At 37.6% G+C, this 21,898-nt stretch overlaps 1 protein-coding gene across 1 annotated transcript in view; it reads right to left on the bottom strand.

The window, feature by feature from the left end:
- The window catches only part of PRKN (parkin RBR E3 ubiquitin protein ligase), a 699,368-nt gene that overhangs the window by 422,396 nt on the left and 255,074 nt on the right, over positions 1-21,898 (bottom strand). Inside the window, exon 6 of the mRNA XM_075707694.1 lies at positions 12,165-12,280. Within this exon, the coding sequence (XP_075563809.1) occupies positions 12,165-12,280 (116 nt within the window). The remainder of the gene's footprint in view (positions 1-12,164; positions 12,281-21,898) is intronic.

The raw sequence follows: 21,898 nt of genomic DNA, 5'->3' as shown, positions 1-21,898 counted from the left end.
CATGAGCTTAAGGCAGGGCGGGGTGGGGGGAAGTATTTCTACTGTTCCACTGAAGTTCTATCAATTGCTTTTGAATGATTACAAGACTGTAATGCACTAAGAGAGCTTTGCATCCTCAGTTGTTTATAACTGTCAATAGAAAACGTGTGAACTATTTTCCTTACAGTGCTGTCAGCTCAGTACAGTGCTATGCCAGTTTATACCACACCATAGTTTATAAAGAAATAAAACAATAATTGTGCCCATTTATTATATGTATATAACAGAACGTATTTTCTGGACATATTTCTCAATCCCTCCTTGTCCTCCCAGACAGAATTTTGTACCCATACACCCCTGAAATTGACACACATCAAAAATATGATTCTAGAATTTGGGATTAGCACATTACCCCAGACATCTATTGAAAACCATATGTATACACTTGCCCTCAAATTTCATACACACTGTTATTTTCCTAAAACATTTATTTGAATCAGGCATTTATGGATTCTGATAACAATCCCTACTGAGCTATTATACTGAGGAACTGAATGGATATTGAAGATATTACTTAGGACAATAGTTACTGTTCCATATTACATCATTAAGTGACTCTATGAAGTGTCAAGCAACACTTAATAAAGTTCCCTGCATATTATGACAGGTTCTCTGTCTTATGACTAGTCCTTCATGTGTTTGATTTCAGAAATTACATCCTGGTACTTTTGCCTGATACAGCTTTTTCCAATTTTTGCTAAGTTTCTGCAAATTAAAATTATTCTGCCATGTGCATATTTAGGTTTACGCTGTTGGGCTGCTTCATTCTTTCTCTAACACTTTCACTCCTATTTCTCTATGCTGTAAATGCCAGCCACATCTTCCACAAGCACTTTTTTTTTTCCTTTCCAATTTTTGCTAAATTACAGTAATACGAGTTTGACAATACTGCTATATCAGATGTCAATGATATTGCTATGATTTTATGACTCAAAAATAACCTAGAAAAAATGAACCATAGTGGAAAGCAAATGTGCATGTTACTTTTTTCTTTATAGAGCTTTATTAAACTAAATATACAGAATATTTATTTTTCTGTGTATCTAAAAGCTACAGTTATATTAATTCTTGTAGATTTTATCCAAGACACAGCAGCCTAAAAGGTTTAAAAATTATCAGTGCAAATGTTAACAAATTACTAACTCTTTATGACCTTCTGTCAGAAATAGATTTAATAACTCTGTTTCTTCCATGTTAAACAATTGTCTGGATCACCTTCCAAAAATTAGGCTTTAATAGACTTAGTGTTCGTTGTTTTTCAATGCCTGTATTTGGTTTGGGTGGCAAGGTTTTGGTAGCAGGGGAGTTACAGAGGTGGCTTCTGTGAGAAGCTGTTAGAAGCTTCCCCTATGTCCAACAAAGCCAATGCCAGCCGGCTCCAAGATGCATCTACCACTGCCCAAGGCCGAGCCCATCAGCGATGGTGGTAGGGCCTCTGGGACAGCATATTTAAGAAAGGGGGGGCGGGGAAACCTGCACAACAGCAACTGCAGCCAGAGAGAGGAGCGAGAATATGCGAGAGAAACAACTCTGCAGACACCCAGGACAGTGAAGATGGAGGAGGAGGAGGAGCTCCAGGCGCTGGAGCAGATTGCTCTGCGGCCCATGGTGAAGACCATGGTGAGGCAGGCTGCCCCCCTGCAGCCCACGGAGGTTAATGGTAGAGCAGATATCCACCTGAAGCCCCATGCCAGAGCAGGTGGATGCACCTGAAGGAAGCTGTGACCCCACGGGAAGCCCACACTGGAGCAGGTTTGCTGGCAGGACCTGTGAACCTGTGGCGGACCCAGGCTGGAGCAGTTCGTGCAGAACTGCAGCCCATGGGAAGGACCCGCGTTGGAGAAGTTTGTGGAGGGCTGTCTCCCATGGGAGGGACCCCGGGCTGGAGCTGGGGAAGAGTGTGAGGAGTCCTCCCCCTGCGAAGGAAGGAGCAGCAGAGACAGCGCGTGATGAACTGACCACAACCCCCATTCCGCGTCCCCCTGCGCTGATTGGAGGGGGGAGGTGGGAGTAAAGTTGAGCCCAGAAAGAAGGGAGGGGTTGGGGGGAAAGGTGTTTTATTTCTCATTACTCTACTCTGATTTGTTTGGTAACAAATTAAACTAATTTCCCCAAGTCAAGTCCGGTTTGCCCGTGATGGTAATTGGTGAATGATCTCTCTCTGTCCTTACGTTGACTCACAAGTTTTTATTATATTTTTTTCTCTCCCTGGCCCAGCTGAGGAGAGGGAGTGATAGAGTGGCTTTGGTGGGCACCTGATGTCCAGCCAGGGTCAACTCACCACAATGCCCTTCATAGGAGTATTTAGGAATTTACTTATTTTTATTTGACTTCTGCTTCAATAACAGCCTACACTCTCTACATCTTTCTCAGTTCACTGAGTTGTCTATACCTTCTTTGTTTCTTTTGTCCTAGTGGAATGCACTTCTTTCCTAATCAACAGCTGATGATAATGGACTAAAAATTTCTCAAACCCAAACTCAATTAAATACATACTCATTAGTAGCAACTAAAATAATTTGTTCTACTTGTGTTCTTTCTCTCTAGGACACTGAAAATAAAGAACAAAACAAAAAGGAGAGTTGGATAAAACTGAAATTGGGAAAATGAAATTGAGGAGATGTATTGGATCTCATATGAAGTTAGAAATGCACAGAAATCAATTCACAACAGAACTAAAATTCAGTTGTGATTGTTTCAAATACTCCTAGCAGTGGCTGTTTCAAAAACACTTAAACCTATCAAAAGTCATATATACCTATATGTACAAACAAATGTGTAAGTGTAGAAAATCAGCAGTGAGTAAATACATTCCCTTCCATGACCCCTTCCTACCTGTGATAAGTTCCCTCAGTTAAGCAGAAAATGAATGCAATTTTCTGCCTTTACTTTTTCTGCTGATGTTGAGTTAATCACGACAGAATAGTTCCACCACCAAGTAGCTAGAGAGTAGCTGAGAAGAGGTCATGGCTGGGAAAGTTGGAAACATATAACAGTAGGTACACTCCTCATTTGATGCCATGGACTGTCTCTCAGGGATGCATCAGATTTCCAGTCTGCCCTGATACAGTAGGAACAATACGTAACTCTCAGTAAAATGGGAAGCAGAGCAACAGTCTTCACAAAATCAGCTTCTTAGAGAAATAAATGAATATATGTAAGTTTAAAAGATGTTATTTTTTTCATATATGCTATCAATCCATATGTGTACATATAAATTTTTGTGTATATATACACAACTAAGATACAATGCTTTATCTGAACTATATTTGAAAACAATTTTCACACAATAAAGACACGTTATTTCTCTATACTTAACTTCATTTCCGAAGAACATTTATCTGTCTCCCATCTTCCACCAATGATTAATTAATGACACATTGAATGTTAGTTACTAAATGTCAATTCATTAAAAACATTAAAGCAGTGACATTTTTTTTTAAAGGGCAGACTTCTCATTGTTGCACTTAATTTTGTAAAATTTTCTTCAGCTGTCACATATTCACATTCAATTCCTTATTGTTGCCTATTTTTAAAATAATATAAAAGAAAGAGACAGTAAAAGGCAATGGTCCAACAGCTCTCAGCTTACTGAAGTGCAAGATTAGCCAAATGGCCAGCTGCTCAGCAGACAGCAACAGCTGAAGTTCCTCCACAAAACCTTCCCATAATACTTCAATTGAGACCTGAAAGGAACATCTCTCTGCAATTTGTTCAACCTTGTTCCTTCAGACCTCAGGTCTCTGCTGAGATTATTAGGCTTGCTAATTAGTACCACCTGTGATGGTGAGTCTTTGAAGTATGGATAGCTCCCCAAAGACAACTGGATTGTGACCTCCAATAACATTTCTCACAGGTCACTATACTGCTATCAGATGGTGATAATAATCAGCTATTACTAACATTGCCCGGGAGCAAAACCAATCAGAGATGAAACCCTTTGTCTTCAATGTTAAGGAATTAATTTTAAAAAGAAAGTCACAAACACCTGAACCTGCAAACAGCTATGACAGAAAAGGCATTCTGTGGGCTTGCAAGTTTCAAAAATGTCTCTTTGAACAACATTTCACAAACATCTGCCACTTTGCTTTTCTTAGACATTGCAAATGAATTCTTTTATATTTAAACTTACAGCACTTGCACAAAAAATATATTAATTAGCTAACATTTTTCATTGATTGCTCAAATGCAAGTGGTCATACTCAGTCTTCCTCAAAATATTTGGAAGCAAGGTCCACCAAATTTTGCATGTGGTATATTTGGATACATGACACATTTCAGTTTTAAAACTATTAATTCATCCAAATACATTTAAACTACTAAGTCTTTGTATCTTGCAACAGGCATTAAAATACATTAAGCAAAGAAATCCGCAAAAACAGCTCACTGTATTAATCATGCCGTAAAGAAGAATGGCAGAGAAGATACATCATCTCATATGGAGCCTACTGATAATATTCTGCTATCCGTAGGCTTTAAGTGAAACCATAAAGAAGGGAAAGTAGGAAGGTTTTGTTCTCTCAGATGGAGAGAAAAAAAGTTCATTCTCTATGTTTAGCAAAGGAGGCAAGTGAGGTTGCATGAAATCTTCCTCACTTGTCCCCTGCAAGCAAAGAACATGTACAATATGACAGTACAACAGCTTCACCAAGCTATTCTTTTCTTCACAAATATGTAGAAGCTGGAAGCTGTCTCACTGAAACGCAGTTGCAGTGCAGACCTTAATAGATTCAGAGGCAAAACAGGAAGAATTGCAATGCTGTCCTGTCATTGCCATAGGGGGCTGCTGTGTACTACTGGTTGCAGTTCAACACAAAGGTTAAGGCAACTGAATTTCATGCATGAGGCACATCTTCCAGAAGCCGATGGTACAAGTGTCTGAGTCTAAAACCCATGGTGTACGCCACTAAAGAAGTGAAGGTCACTTCCTGGCATTATTAGATTTTCTTCATGTTTCAAATACCAACAAAATTGCCAACAAAATATTTTCTCTGCAGTTTTGCTTGTATCAGAACTCTAATATTACAGCTGTAACAATCAGTATTTTATAGGCTACCTTATTGGGGAAGAGAAAAAAAGCTCTAAAACAATTAGTAACAGTTCTTAGTTTGAAATTTGATTAATTTCTTACTTTAAATAAGTGATTCTTAAGAAATCCCATTAATTTCAGAGGCATTAGGAGAGAAAGCAGTAGACGTTGTCCCTGATGGTCATAGTACTTAGACAAAGTAGATTTAATTCTTAATGTAATCTTTTCCCACTCCTCTTTGAACTACTGAAGGTATATAAAGACAATAGAATGTAACAGGCAGAGATTTGGAGCAGAAACCACATTATCAACACAGGTCACAGAGTGGGAGAACATACTTTAAAAAAAATGAGCTAAATATAGATTTAATAACTAGCTTGGATTGTAATGGCCCAAGGGGTAACTTTAGGATCCTATACCCCAGAAGTGAAGAGAAATAGCAATTATAAGTCTAGAGTAAGGTGCTATTTACTCTTCTGAAAAACATCACATGGGCAATGCCTTTTAATGGACACAGTCTATATTTTGATCTCAGAAGGGAACACAAGGTCCTTGGTAAAACTCTCTTCAAATAACAGCAAAATTGACCTGAATCGAATTTGTAGGTCAGCTTCTTCACTTTGAAAATATTTACAGTTCTGATATGGATCCTTATCAGAAGCTGAATTTTACAAATTGTTGCTTCAGCTGTAACATTTGATTCAAATCATGAAACTAAAGATTCTGGAATTATTTGTATTTTAAAGGTCTTGAATACCATGGCAGACCTCCTACCTCATATACTTTTTGTCATATTCACTGCTATATTCCTCCTCTGACATTCTTTCCTACATTTTTTTAAATCCAGACTGCATTAATACCAGCTATTTCCAGAAAGAAAGGCAGGCAAGGCAAGTGATTTCAGGTGTTTCTAAACAATCTTTTGAACTCTAATAGAAGAAATATTTTACGTCAAAGCAATTACAATGTTAATGCACAATATGGGACAGCACATAGTGGTCAATAAGGAGCTTGGAACACCTTTTATATCAACAATAACGTCATAAAGATCAAAATACAAAATATTACGTTACAAAAATCCTAATCCCCGTAATAACCTGGGGGAGTTGGTCTTCCCTTGGCAGGTAAAATCCACAGGTAAAATCCACAACTGAAAATCATTCACATATGTATTTATTGAGAAGCAAATGATTCTATCCCTTACCGATTTGGAAATACTACCCCATAAAAATGAGGCTCATGAGTCTCAGTCCTGACTCTACAGTAACAGAAATGAGTGAGTAGGAGTGATAGGGGGATGGCATAAACTGCTGCTGGAGGGAAGAATTTTGTAAATTGTATTTTTTCTTCAGAAAAAAAATAGACTGAAAAAAAAGATAGCTGATAAAGAGTTAGTGAAAAGCTCAGGAGGCTCAAAGTAGCCCCAGCAGAACCAGATTAACATGCAGTTATCCTTAATGACATGCAGAGTCATTCATTCTTTATTGACTGAAGGAGAAGAGACATGTCTACTGAATTTCTAACAGGACTTCCTATAGTACATTCATTCCCTTTAGTTTTTCCCTCCAAGTACTGACCTTCTCCAATACTCTCCTGCCCATGGAGTCTAATATGATCGCAGTCTGAATTGATTTGGCTGAAAAGAATTATGACAAAGACTTTGCATCGCGGCTACCCTTGAAGAACATCTAGCATATGTACTTCTAACTCTCACCACTCTCACTTCAAATGAAGTTCTCACTTCAGCTCTAGTATTAGGAAGTCCAAATAGCAGAAAAATATATTACAAGATTCCATTGTCTGAACAAAACAAAACATTTTTTTTGTCCAAGATTATGAAATAGATATTTGACAAAAAATTCTGATGACATGACAGCAAATACTTCTCCTTCTGGAGAATTCTTTCTACTATTAAGTGACAGCAAGTCCTATATATCATTTACACTTATCTGTTATCTGTTGGAAGCTAAAAATAATGGTGCCTTTAGGAATTGTACCCTACCTAGTTTGTGAAAGATGACGTGAGGTGCTTCTGTTCTGCACATTTTATTTTTACACTGCTTAAATATGCTGTTATTCCTGAGCCTGATTTATCGGTACCCTGGGGTACTCCTAACCCCTTTTGATGTTATTTCTACTGGAAACAGTTGACAAAAGCAGATCTCCCCTTGAGGATTGCACAGTTTTAGTATTTGTTTCAACTTTCAGCCATTTGCTCAACCTATTAAGAGCTTCTTCAAAGACATAAAACAGCAACCCATCACCTTGAATGCTACTGAAAAAAATACATGCATAAAGGCAGCCAATTCACACTAAACTCTGCTGTAGAAAAGCAGAATACATTGGAAGGCATTACACTACATTGAATACTGCCTATGGATTTCGCATAACCCTACAAGGGTATTTGGCTCTGAAGTATTTCACTCTGTTGGTCAGAGCTGCATGAAAATATTCATATCAAATATAAAAACCCAAGGCAAACAGAAACCTTGCCTAATGTAAACTTAAGAATAAGAATTGGCAATAGGCTTAAACATTACTTCCACTTTGTATTTTTTCTATATACCATAGAGTACTGCTTTAAATACAATTTTTATGAGCTCTGCAAACCTTGCTAAAACCATACATAGGCCATGCCAAGAATCTTGGAGCTTAACTGCTCTGACTGTGGTGGACTAACTGTCCATGATAAATGGATGGAAACTAGAGAAATGGCATAACTTGCTGCGAACAATAATATTTAAGAAATACATAAATAGTACCTGGCTGTCATCTTCTCCTGTTTCATTTTTTTCAGCAAAAAGAAAGAAAAATGTATTTTGAAGAACAGACACAAAATTTTTTTTTTTACTGTAGTGAAGCTATTACAAAGTAATAATTAATGTACCAAATAGTTATTCCTCTTTTCCACCTGAATGCTATAGAATGCTGAAAGTAGGTTTCAAAAAATACTACAAGCTGCAGAGTGCCCTGGATGCTACTTTTCAACTGCATAGGAGTATTAGAAAGTAATCACCAGCACAAATACATATAGTCACCTAAACGTTTAACTAAAGTAAAAAGGTTATGAGTATTTGTGTAATTTCTTTGAGTTATATATAGATCTTCCAAGAATGCTAGGTTGGAGAAAATAATTAGAAACTCAAAAAACTGAGCAGAGATTTCATAAGTAGCCCAAGAATTTACAATAACCTTTGTGCAACACTGATAATTGATTTACTTGTCCAATCTCTGGCTCTTTGCAAAATGGGCTTACCTCTGACCATCCTTGCAACTGGAAAAAAAGAAAATCAGAAATAGAAACTAAAATAACTTCTTTCACAGCTTTAATTGGAAAATTATTTCATTCATCCAAAGATACATGTGAAATTATATTTTAACAACTCACAAGACTGGCCATATAAAAAAATGAAATAGAGTAAGGTCTTCTTGGTATCTCAGTTCTTCGTATCACCTACAAATGTTTCATTTACACAAAACTGCATAATAGACTTTTATGGCTTTAAAAAAATCAAACTTCTGAAAGATAATCAGCATTTAATGTATGGATACATTCTCAAAACTTCAGAATTATTGCAGAAATGTGTATCAATATTCTGACATGATGAGACAGAACTATTTTCTTCAATTTTAGTTCCTCTAACATTTCCTAGAAAGGGGTTTTAGACAAGTTTTTTTTCTTATTTGTTTTCTTCTTTTTTCTTGTGTTTTTTTTATGGGGGGTGGGGTTTTTTTGTTTTGTTTTTTTAACTAGAGAGGAGAGCCTAACAAAATCACAGTAAGTTGTCAGGAACAGACAACTTTTCCTGCAGTCTAGAAATACTTAGAGTTCTTGAGAAGCCAGTGGACACAGGTCCTGGAGATAGGTACTGCTTATCCCACAAAGCTCAGTTATTATTTCAGCAATTTTACCCCTTCATTGTACTTCATTGTGTTTGGTGACCTCTTTTGATGCTTTCTGGGCCCTACACAGTGAATACTAGGACCTGAATAACCCTTTTCCATGCCATCTTACCACTAGGATAAAAAGCATACTTTCGTTGCAGATCTAGTTTCAGCAATGAGCCGTTGGGTTTCGGCTTCAAGATTATCCCAAGCTGGCTGTGATGAAGACCCAGGCTACCTACCACAGTACTGTGTAGGATATCTGTCAGTTGTTGCCATTTGGCTTGGGATCAGCCTTTGGCCCTCTTTCATTTGTCAGTATAGACACATAGTAGGGCTCTGCTCTGCACTAAGTCAAATCATTCCTCTTGCCCAATGAATTGTTAGAAGGTACAGGAGAACTAGCCACTTTTAAGTAGTTTAGTCTGCACCCGTGCTGCAAAATGCTGAGGTACCAATTTGACAGAGACTGACTGATATTTGGCCTTCAACCTGTACCTAGGAGCCAGTTCTGTAAATACACCACAGAGGATGCTGCCAAAATCAGCTCTTTCCAGAAGACACACCATATGAATCAGTACAGAGTTCAAGCATCCCTTGCAACTTCTCTCTTTTGACCAACAACTATCACAATTCTCTTTGGTATACATTTTCATGTAAGGAATGGTGCTACCTGAACTGAGGCAGAGTCAAGGTACAACAGTTTCATGTCAGTTAACCATGAGAGAGAGGAGGAACTGAAATAATATTGCCTACTTCCTGCTGATTTAATCTAGTGCAGTTCCACAGGCCAGTACAAAAGACCTGCTCATGGGTGGGAGGAGCTTAGGAGGTGTGCAGGAGAACAGAGGTCGGTCACAAAAATCTTACAAAGTGTGGAGTAGGGCAGAAGAGAGAATATCCTCTTCATCATTTCACTGCACCACTTAAGGAACGAGAGAGGAAACCTACATCTGTAGCTGTAGGAAGTATAAGTCAAACTCTGGCTACATAAATGTATTAGTGCATTTACAACCTTTAAAACTGCAAGAAGGCTGCTGGAGTACTCTCCTGCTCACTCTTGGGGTACCCGATTTCACTGCCTCCTGCCAAACAATTAATTCCATGGCCTACAAGACATACTGGGTCAGAAAAGTATTCCCCTGACTTTTTGGATATTGAAGGGGATACAACTGCTCTGTAGGCTGTTTTTAAAATATCTGCCATCTAATCCTTTTCTTATGCCACAGGCTTCAGAGATCTTGCTATGATCAAATAAAAGCTGTCAGCCACTCAGAAAACTAAACTGAACTTCCACTATCTAAAATGTATCTCTATGCTCCATAACAAAAGACAAACCTATTTATGAACAACTGAATCTGCTATGCAAAGTAAAGAGAAGACTGAAAGACTTATGTGTAGGAGTAACTTCAAAGAACCTGTTGTCCCCATCGCAGATAGATAACTAGGAATTGCTAGGGCCTTGTCAGATGCTCAGGCACCCCAATCCTACCCTGTTTCTTAGGGTACTCGGTCAGAACTCCTACAAACTTTTAGAAATAAAATACTTTAAGATCACCTAACAGAATCTCAGAAGGGGTCCTGTAAGCTAGAAAGAACCTGAACAGCATGAGCCCAACAGGAAGATGTGTTTTCCTTCCCTGTTTAGTGTATAAATCCAATAAGCTTATACATAAATAAATATTCCCAGATTGTGCACCAAGCTAAAAGTCTACCAAAACTTATGTCTCCCATAGTTATTTCATGCCTTAATTTAAATTAATAAGAATTGATATGCCTTTGTGACATGTCAATAAATAGTCCCACTAAACTTTACTAGTAAAGTTTAGGAAGCCAACAGTCCTGGGAACAGTTCAGCTAAGCAAATCCAGAAAACTAAGTCTTACCTCTTTCTTTCCTTTGGGATTTTGCCACAAAATAGAGGAAAAGATTACAAACTTCATGAATATGGGTGAATAAGTCTGTACTGAATATACCAATTCAGGAAGATGTCAGCATATCCATTTAAAGTTTGATTGAAATTATTATAACTAGTTCTCAAGCCTAAGCAAGCATATTTATGGCTGATATTCTTCCCTATTGTTCTTGGGAAAAGGAGAAAGCTGGGCCCAGAATGGAAACTTCAAATTGTCCTTAATTACAGAGAGGTTAATACTGCTGCATACCTAACCACTGGGGACATGCTATTCAAGTAATTCAGCATGTACTGCCTGCAAGGTAGTCTCTGAAAGAGACACATGGCAACACTGTAAATGCTGTGTATACGGGAAGTGATGGACACCATACTCTTCAATGCACAATTATCTTTTAATCTCTACCTGAGACTCATTTTCTTGAGCCAAACACTGTCAGCAACCAATCACCTCCTATCAATGCAGTAGCATGCAAGCACAACATAATAGAATTATACTAGGTCTGGGACAGAATCAGAACAATAACCTATTATTTTCAATACGAAATTTACTTCCAGGAATCCAGCTTTTCTTCCCCCAAAAGATATGTCCTGACAGTTTCATTCACACTTCCTGCTATCATATAAGATTTTTCTAAATTCTTTCTTCTACTGCAAAATACAGACCAATCAATAGCAATACTTAGAGTGTATAACGTGGTGTTACTAGTTTTGAGGTTCCACCTCACAACACCTCCTAATCAGTAGATAAATGTGTTTCAGGTAATTCTTCACAACAATGGTAGCTCTCTTTCCTGGGCAATTGGTTTTTAATCCATGCATCTGCAAGTAACAGTTTTCTTGAATGCATGTGCCTAAATACCATACGGTGAGATGGATTACAGTATTTAAAACTGCATAAGAAATTTTGCTTTGATTTATAAAACAAACACCAAAAAGTTCCTTTCTGCAGGAACAGTTTGTCCCCCTCAAAGTCGTGCTTTCATTCACTAGCTCTTAAATACAGATTAGCAGCAAAGTTCTACACGCTTATGTCACTATCTTGAGCACTTAAGGTTGTAGTTAGAACTTAAGCAGATTTCCACCTGCAACTCAACAAAGGTAGAAAAATATAAATTGTAATCTTACCAGCAAAACAAAGAACACACCTGAAAATGTGGCCCATTTTCCACCATGATACCAAAGAAAAAAAAACTGTTTAAAAAGGAAAACCAGCAGAGGAAAAAAAATCTCTTTGAAAGTGATAAGTACTCTGAAGCATTGAGACTATGCGTGTCTGACACTTTCCGTTGTACTTACCTAATATCTGTGCATGTTATACATGTGATACAGCGACTGTTTGTTGTCACGAGGTTCAAAGCCACAGATGTTTCACTGTCAGTGGTTGGGTGTGCTCCACATTTAAAGTAAAACTCCTGAAATGTTGAAGGAGAGATAAAAAGAAGATTACATACCTGCCGCTCATGTCCTCCCTTTATCTTAGGCTAACTGACGTTTGAGACAACAGACAAATCACCACTGCCAACATAGAAGGAGGACAATCATTAGGAAAGGTTTACAAAGAATCCCTTGCAAAAATACCAGTCTAGGTGTGAATTTTGTTCAGTGTCCTTTTCCCTAGCGAGAGTATACCTACTTGTGTACTAATTTGATATCAGAGTGAGACATTCTATGATTTTCTGGATTTGTAGAAAAAATATTACTTCATCTTAACTTCATCTGAGTACAGTCATCAAAGGCAGAATATTAAGCATTGTCACTATGCATTAATATTTCCACATTTTTTTTTTGTTACAGATGTTACCATTTTCTGAACTCTAGAAAACAGAATTAGCAAAGCATGGCCTTGCTTTTGTGATGCTGGAAATCTATATGATACAATTTTACGGTCATACTAAAGGGAAGCTCTAGCTCTCCTTAGGACACATACTACATTTGCAATTATATATTATATTGTGTTTAAATTAAGTTGCTTTAGTCCATATTGCTCTACATAGCCTCTTCGACTGCTTTCATTAGCATAACATTTTTGAAACAACTGTGTGCTTTGTTCTCTTTTCCATTGCACCCCAGAGAAAGCCATACCACTCATGTTGTGCTTTGATAAGGTTTTGTTATAAGAGGTTGTTTTAAATGTCCAAATCGCTCTATGCATATGTAAATAAAAGCAGTCTGAAGACATATGCTTTGCAAGAGGAGCCACAGAGGACAGTTTGCAGGTTCTTTATTCCTATGAGACCTTTTTTCCAGTATCAAATTGTGGAAGTTTGTAATGAAAACACTAAGACTGGTACAAATGAAGTGTGAATTGGAAGGTAAAGGTAAAAAAGCATCAGAAGAAACAACAAGAAGGTGGCATAAAACAATGACAGGTGTTGATGGCATCAAGATATTAAGGTCACAGATGAGTCTCAAGACACCCAGACTGGGGAAAAGAAAAATCCTAAAAAAAGAGAGAGAGAAATGGGCGGGGGGGGGGGGGGGAACCACCAAAAATCTGCAGCAAGAGAAAAAGACACAGAGACAGTGAATAAATCAGCAGCATTTTCTAATGACTCACAGAGGTGGGACAGGATGAAGGCAAAAAAATTACAGTCACTGTCAACTTCTTCAGGGTGCAAAAGTCACATCCAAAACCCAGCATTAAGAACAACCCCAACGCTGTGAAAAAGACTTGCTAGGCAGTGTTTCCTAGTGTCACTCCAAGTTCCCAGCCAGACTATCTGGACACATATTTTAGTGCTTGTTAGTATATGAATACAAGAGAGCGAGTGTGGCTGCATGAAATCAGTTTTGTTTAATACAAAGTCACCTTCCCCTCTATACAGCCTTGAACTGAGATTTACTACAATACTGTACTAAAATCAGTCCGGAAAAAGCTCTTACTTTCTCACTTCCTTGAGCCTTGCAGTAGGGACTTCTTCATCTGTGAAACAGCTGTCAATTACTGTTTTTTCTCAGAGGTGATCATTTAGATATATTGTGTATTTCTACATGAGACAAATACAGTACTACGCAGTAATACCTCTAAGATGGAATCTGGTAACTGGCACAGCAGTGTTCCCAAGTGGCCAAGAGGGCCAACAGTTTCCTGGCTCGTGTCAGAAATAGTGTGGCCAGCAGGAGCAGGGAGGTGATTGTTCCCCTGTATTCAGCGCTGGTGAGGCCGCACCTGGAATACTGTGTCCAGGTTTGGGCCCCTCAATACAAGAAAGACATTGAGGTGCTGGAGCGTGTCCAGAGAAGGGCAACGAAGCTGATGAATGGTCTGGAGCACAGGCCTTATGAGGAGCGGCTGAGGGAACTGGGGTTGTTTAGCCTAGAGAAGAGGAGGTTCAGGGGAGACCTTATCGCTCTCTACAACTACCTGAAAGGGGTTGTAGTGAGGTGGGTGTTGGTCTCTTCTCCCAAGTAACAAGTGATAGGACAAGAGGTAATGGCCTCAATTTGCAGCAGGGGAGGTTTAGGCTGGAAATTAGGAAAAATTCCTTCACGGAAAGGGTGGTCAAGCATTGGAACAGGCTGCCCAGAGAGGTGGTGGAGTCACCATCCCTGGAAGCGTTCAAAAAATGGGTAGATGTGGCACTCTGGGACATGTTTTAGTCTAGTCTACCCTTGATTGGTTTAGTGTGGACTTGGTAATGTAGGTTAATGGTTGGACTGGATGATCTTAAAGGTCTTTTCTAACCTAAATGATTCTATGATTCTATGAGAAGTATTAATACAACCTTTCTCCTAGGTTAGTTAATTGTGCTTCTCAGAAGCACTGATATATGCAATAGATTCAACACAAATAAAATATTCAAACTCCACTGTAAGTTAAGTACTTATTGTCTGAAGCATGTGTTAGTAGCAGTTTAAGATAACTAAGGGGTAAGAGGATAGTTTGAAGTAGTCACCTGTACATATTTACATAGAGCTAACATTTTTAATAACTAAATCATATTTCCATCCCGTTTCATAACACCAGAAAGTAGTCCTAAGCAAGAAAATATGCCTAAAGTCATCCTTAGACAAGACTTTAGACTTTTCATGTTTTTTCTCTTGTTTGAGACCCAATTACACGCACAGCTTTTAAATATCAGCTCAACTTGAAGCATTTCAGCAGTCGAGAATGAGTCAATGGGAACTACACATTCGTCTAGAGTACATTAAAACTTTACACAATCTGCAACTTTAATTTATTTTCAACCTTTAAAAATGTATCCATTAATCTTTGTATTATTTGCTAATGGGCTTTGGAGCTTGGGTTTTCTTTGCCCTTTAATTTGATTTTACCTTTGTTTGAATTAAACGGTAAGGAGGATTTATTTCAATGCAGGAGAAGTCTTGAAAATATCTCCTTGCTTCAGTACATCTTCTGCAAACAACTAAGAGAATATTGACAACTCACTATTCCAGAACAGATAAACTATGGGTAAGGAAACATACAAAAGAAAAATAAGTTTTGATAAAATTACTTATCCACTAAAATAAAACTTTATTTGGGTCGCAAGGAAAAAAAAAAGAGAGTAATAAATGAAGTAAGCTCTAAAGCACTTGAAATAACTTTAGACTTTTTTTTTTCCTAAAGAGCATCTGTTTGATGATTCTAATTGCTTTTGATAATCGCTTACAATAGCTATAAATTTCTCATCATGAAAGCTGTTTAATGAAGGTGGAAGGGAAATAAAGCAATACATTTCTTCTCCCATACTCTAAGATGTATGGAATATTGCCTACAAGTCGGGGGGGGGAACCACAAAACAAAAAAAGGAAAAAACAAGTCTTGTGCTGCATTCCTAAAATACTTTCTCCGTAGCATTAGGAAAATTACTTCTCTATACTTGTTTATCAGCCTAAAAACTGCTTTAAGAAAATTCCTCTACTAATTATATTTATGATGTGCTTTGGTGTTGCTGAATGGAGAACATTATGGAATGTGAAAATACCATTTGAAATAACAAAAGAAAATATTGCCACTCTCCAAAACTACTCATTGAAAGACTTCCTGCTTGAGTAAACTGTAATTAAAGAAATAGCAAATCTTAATATTAAATGCAAACAGAACAGAGGGCCCATTAAAATTATAGAAAAAAAACCCCTTGAGATTGTATGTCAAGCATTTGTTCAGAAGAAATCTTCAAGATTAAAGAATAAAACTCATTTATAACAAATGTGTTGAGACTAGCAGTACAGTAAAACTAACCCATTTATAAAATGTTAATACTTGCAAAAACAAAAGGTATCAATGCACAGAATGCACAGTTCTATAAAACCAACACAACAGTCTACGGCTGTAAGCCTGAGACATCAGTGCTGTGATGGGAATTCAGAAATATGGAGGGAGATTGGAATCTGAAAAACTTGGTATCCTGAGTGCCTGACAGTTCTGGCATATGGTAGACTGCATTTCCACTTTTTTTTTTTTTATTATTGTAATACACATTCTAACTGTTTGAAGGCTTTTAAAAGTCATGGACTCAATTAGGTTTCCAGTTGCAAATAAAAATTTATGTGGCCTGGGTTTACACGTTGCATAAATAAACAATCCACAAGTATTTATTTGTTATGTCTACCAGATTTCCCAGAGACTTAACATACTTCCTGTGATGCAAGCACAACCTTTTCATGCCAGGGCATATATATATATATGAAGTTATGAAGAAAGATAACCTATCAGCACAAGTTGCTTCTCAACTGATCGCAGCAATGAAATTGCTGAGAGTAAAATATAAGGGGGGAGAGTTTAGCCACTTCTCACTCTCCAGCCTTGCTGTCATCAGGCACGTAAATGTAGCTATTCTTTTATTTAGTCTTTCACCCAGTGTATGATAAACTAAGGAGGGAAATTTGCTGGATTGTTTAATCTAAATCATTTATGTTCCAAGGTTAATCTCCAAACAGGTGTAGCGACCTTGGAGCCAGCCAATTTAGGACTAACCTCTAATTTTGCCACAGACTGTCATGCTCATACGAGCAGTTGCTCATTCTTAAGGTTGACATCAACACGCCTCTCTATGCTTAATATGTTATGCTATATAAGACAATACTTTCAGAATTTTAACCTTATAATAAAAAAACCTTACAGAATAACATAAAAGGTATGGGCAAAAATTCATGCAGTCTACATCACTATCTGACCACTTCTAAAATACTTTAAAATATAAGAAATCACGTTATTCTTCCTTTCTGCACTTGTGTTCTCATTTGGTACAAAAATTTCTGATGAATGCTTTTTTTTTTGGTTTAAGTATTTCTGTTCAGCAATGAGTAAGGTTGTCAAGAAATTACTGTGAAAACAGAGACAAAATTTAGTGCTTTTCTTAGTTCTGAAAGTGAGTAGTTTTATGGTCACCTTCCACTGCAGTGAATACCTTTAGATCATTTTCTTGCCTAAAGGCATAGGTCCCATGAAATTGTGAACATTCTATTTAACACTACAAATGCCTTCCTTTTGGCAGTGTATCTGACAGATTGTTATTCAGAGAAGGGAGCAGGCATTGCTTCTACATACTTTGTCATACTCCTCACTCCTGTTATTGCTTTTGTGTCACACAACATCATAAAAAGTGCAAGGGGGAAGAAAAGGTTCAAAGATACATGGCCAGTGTTAGCTACTTTTTATGAAACTCAAGGAGAAAATGCTGAAATTTATCAAAAAAAAAATCTTCTTTGATACTTTACCAAAAATATCTCTCCCTAAATTCTGTCTTTTCAAACAAAGCAGGGGTTTGCATACCCCTACCTGCTGATAAGCGAACTGTCTTCTATATGGTCAAGTAACCAACACAAGTGAAAGACTAAAGTCGTACACAAACCATCAGTGGGAAGCCAGGGTCTGAAACAGAATAAGGCCCAGAAGAAACTTTACTCTTTTGATACGTGTTCCCCGGTTCAGTTTACTGCACTGTCAGTAAAAACACTGCTCTTTGCTAACAAGTACCAGGATAGCCTGCACCGCAGCTGATATACAACATAAACACATGAAAATACAGGTTACTACCTCTGTTTCTCGTTCACTGCTGTGTAAGTTTGTTAAAAATCCTAAGGAAGCTCAGCCTTTGCATTTCTTGTTCTGTAGTTTATTAAGAAAACAGAATAAGGTGGGGGCGCTACGGTATTTTTCCCCTAAATTACGCACACATGCATTTATTTAGGACTGACAGGCAAAACCATTTATTAATATATGTTATACCTGTTGAAGGTATAGATTCCATTTTTCAAATTATCAGCACTCTTAAATCTCCTTTCATCTGTATCGCCATAATTATTCCCCTGAATGAGAGAAAACTTCAAGGCCATTGTGGCACACTCCTGTCATAATGCTTCATTTCCTTTTCCAACTGAAATATTAAGTAGATATTCAGTGGGTCTGAGGACAGATTGAAAGAAACCCACTTCGGAACAGCTGAGGAATCAAATATTTCCTCCAGGATATTCTAGGAAAGACTGGGTTCAACTCTGAGCAGAGACACTTTAAGGTTCCCACATCCCAGAACTGCAAGCAGTGGCTTTCCAGGCCATAGGAGTATCTCAGGGGGCAGGGCAGGGGGTGGTGGTGGAAATCTGTAAAATGTCACAGTTCATATGTGGAACAGGCACTGCTATTAAAGTTAAATAAGTAAAAAGTGTTAAAAAAGCTGTTTGCATTACACTGGGCTAACTAATATGAGGAAGGTTGTACAGCCAAAGAATAATTCTTAGAGATTATGACAATCAGGTCTTAAACAATTTTGTGATAGACTCACAAATGCATTGTATATGTAAAACTGCTCCACTTTCTTCTGTGAGCCTACAGTATTTTGACTAGCTCTGGTTACTGGAAGACATCTTCCTCAAAATAGTGGCATGCACTACCAACTTCCCAATTTCCCTATGCAGCTCAGCAGATACTACCAAGAACCTCATATCAGGTATTGAGCATCGTGAGCATCATCTAGTACAAATTATTTGGTGAGTGCTACTCTGCATGGTTTGCTTTTACTAAGCAATGACTCCGAGATCTAAACAGCTGTTAAGATCAAAGGAAGAAAATTATTAACCATAATTCAATATTTTGCAAACTAATTGGGTTTACAGTCAAAAACCACATAAATAAACCAAAAGCATTCCTATAGCTACCTAAATTTGATATCAATAAACACTCTTCCAAAGGGCAGCTGAATTCCATAAGCTGGGAAATGCCACTGGTCCTTGGGCATGGCTAGCTGGATCACCTCCTAGGCAAACGACCGATAAATACAGCTTTCATGGATTGCCTCAGTGGTTGTGGACAAACAAACTGTTAACTCATTTCAGGGAAAGGATTTGTGCTAATTATTAGACCAACATTCAAGCTGTAGCACATAATTCCTTAAATACTGTTTCAGTGTTAAAGAAATATATAGATCGATCACTACAAAAAGTAGAATAATGTGGGTGATTCATTGCTAATTCTCTATTAAGATTAAGTACGACAACAATCAAGGTTATTAAGTGTGGTGGTACAGCCCCCCGGGCCATTCTGAGATCCCAGGAAAAGCCCTATTGTGTTGTCATCTTGGTCATAGCGACTTGGGCATCTCTGTCCACACCTGCGCTACCTACTGCCTGAATGGCACATCAGTACCGCTCAGCACAAATTGTAGCCAGAATGTAAATTACTGACCAAAGCCAATCAGCTCTCCGGGACCGCAGCGGACCGTGTGACCCAGTATCTCACCCTGAGCTGAGATGCCTCTCAGGGTAGATTTAGTGAGGATTGAAGGATTATGCATTGATTTCGCGAGGACTCAAAGAACTGACTTTGTTGAGGTTCACTGACTGTCTGTTAATGAATGCCAGCACAGAAAAGTAATTCACGAAACTCATGAAAAGGGACATTTTGATCACAGGTTAACCTCGGGGGGTGTGTGTGTGTGTGCAATTTGGCTACATATATATATATCTCTCCATATATACTATCCCTACTCACATAAACCGTTGACCAAGTCTGAGACTAAGACTGGACCTAGCCACACCTAGGCTCCTCTCTGAAAGGAGTTTAGAAAGCAAGGGCGTCTATTCTGAATCTCGTGACTCAACAGGAGGGTCCCCCTTATCCCCCACACCCATGATCCCTCTGTGTAGCTGAATTCTCCTTTGTGTACTTCTTCATGTAAGTAATAGAGTGAACCTTGCCATTCTTGAATCTTTAACTAAGTCGTTGTCTTGATTATAACAAATTCCATCAAATCGCTGTTTCAAATTGGCTGATGCTTAAGTGTTGTTAAGAATTATACAACCTAATACTGTGATCCATCTCAAAAATACTAATAAATCTTAAATTGCTGCTAACCAAAGCTGTGTAAAAAAAAAAATCATATTCGCGAGAAATTGGCGTAGTCAGCAGGATCCACAAAATTGTATTCGTGACATTAAGTGACAGTGGATTTGAAGGTCCTTAGCATAGATTTTAGGAATACCGTGATGCAATGATTAAATATGTTGGTCACTTTAACCATTCACATACCAAAACTAATAAAAATCTTTCAAAAGCATAATCGCCACACTCAGACATTTCTTTGCCATAAAAAAAATCTTAAAGTAATTTTTCTGTTTAAAAGAGAAGATCCTGTGGAAAAACTCAGCACCTGATCTCAGACCTATGTACTCAGAATGGAATCAGAATAATCAGAAAGAATGAAAATAAAAGGATACCACCAATACCAGCATATTTTATATACATTTCTACACAAATTTCCCCAGCCCTTATACTTTCAAACCCATAGAATCTCCGCTATAGAACATGCAGTAGAAGGACAACATGGCAGTTCATGGACCCTGTCAGAAGTGTGAACTTTGAAAGAAATGCCTTTATGGGATGCAAGGAGAAAAACTGATATCCCAGGAGAGATCAAATATTATATAGTAAGCCTTGTTAATATACTGCTGAAAATTAAGCTGACCTCAAAGATAAGTTGAAACATCTTTTGATGTGAAGAATGACAATAAAGTGCTGATATATTAAATTTTAATGTCTATATTTATTTAATTTGGCAAGAGACAAAAGCAGCATAAAAATGTAGAAGAAATATGAGCATCTCTCTAATATCTGCTTTCTGACCGAATCCCATTGCCCTTCTCAAAATGCCTCTGGCTAAGAAGAAAGATCTGTTATTCATGATAAAAGCTCTTTAGGATGAGTATCCTTTGCCAGCTCTTCACTGAGTCTGTCAGAGTATGCTTGGTCGCAGTGACTACATCAAATTTGACCTGTGTGAAAGATGGGGGAGGGAAGAACTTAGCTTTTTAAATTATTATTACATTTTTGAGACAAGCACCAGTTTGGGGAAAAATTTTACTCTCCTGCATTTTTCCAAATTTTTTTTTTTTTTTTTCTGTTCAGCAGTAACAGTTGCAATCTAAATGTGTGCAAGTGACTAAAAGACACGTGTTTCAGAGAAAGAAGTGTCAATACATCTTCACAATATCTCCTTTTTATTCTCACTTGACTTTAAATAAGTTCATGTAAGAAAAACATTAAAACCATACAGTTCCACTTCTTTCTCTCAGAATCAAACATACTGACCATACCTTTTATTCAGTTGAGGATATCAGAAACAACTTGTTGTATATCAAATATTTGAACAGATAGCCTATGATATGGAAAGTATTTTGAGTGTACAGGATTATGGGATGGGAAACATACATGCTATTCCTAATTCTTTACAAGACCTAGTGTTTTAGTGCTGACCAAGTCAATTAAAGACAAATTTTAGGCATATAAAAATGTATCTAAAAGCTTATTGTAAATTATTTTTTTATGAGACATTTTCAAGGGCTACAAAATAGCAACAGCTTCTGTTCTTATCATACCCAGATCCCACTTTTATCCAGATTCTATTAAAAAAAAAAAAAAACAAAACAAAAAACCAAAAAAACAAACAAGAAAACCACACCAAAAAACCCAAAACACAACAAAAACAAACACACATAAACAAACAGTCTTTTGTTTACATATTTATTCCCCTCACCATGGGACAACATTTCTATCTTTCATTTTTCCAGAATCCACTGGAAGAACAACAGAG

This window comes from Pelecanus crispus, chromosome 3 (assembly GCF_030463565.1).
Source record: "Pelecanus crispus isolate bPelCri1 chromosome 3, bPelCri1.pri, whole genome shotgun sequence".
Taxonomy (NCBI): domain Eukaryota; kingdom Metazoa; phylum Chordata; class Aves; order Pelecaniformes; family Pelecanidae; genus Pelecanus; species Pelecanus crispus.
This window is presented reverse-complemented; position numbering and strand designations above follow the sequence as displayed.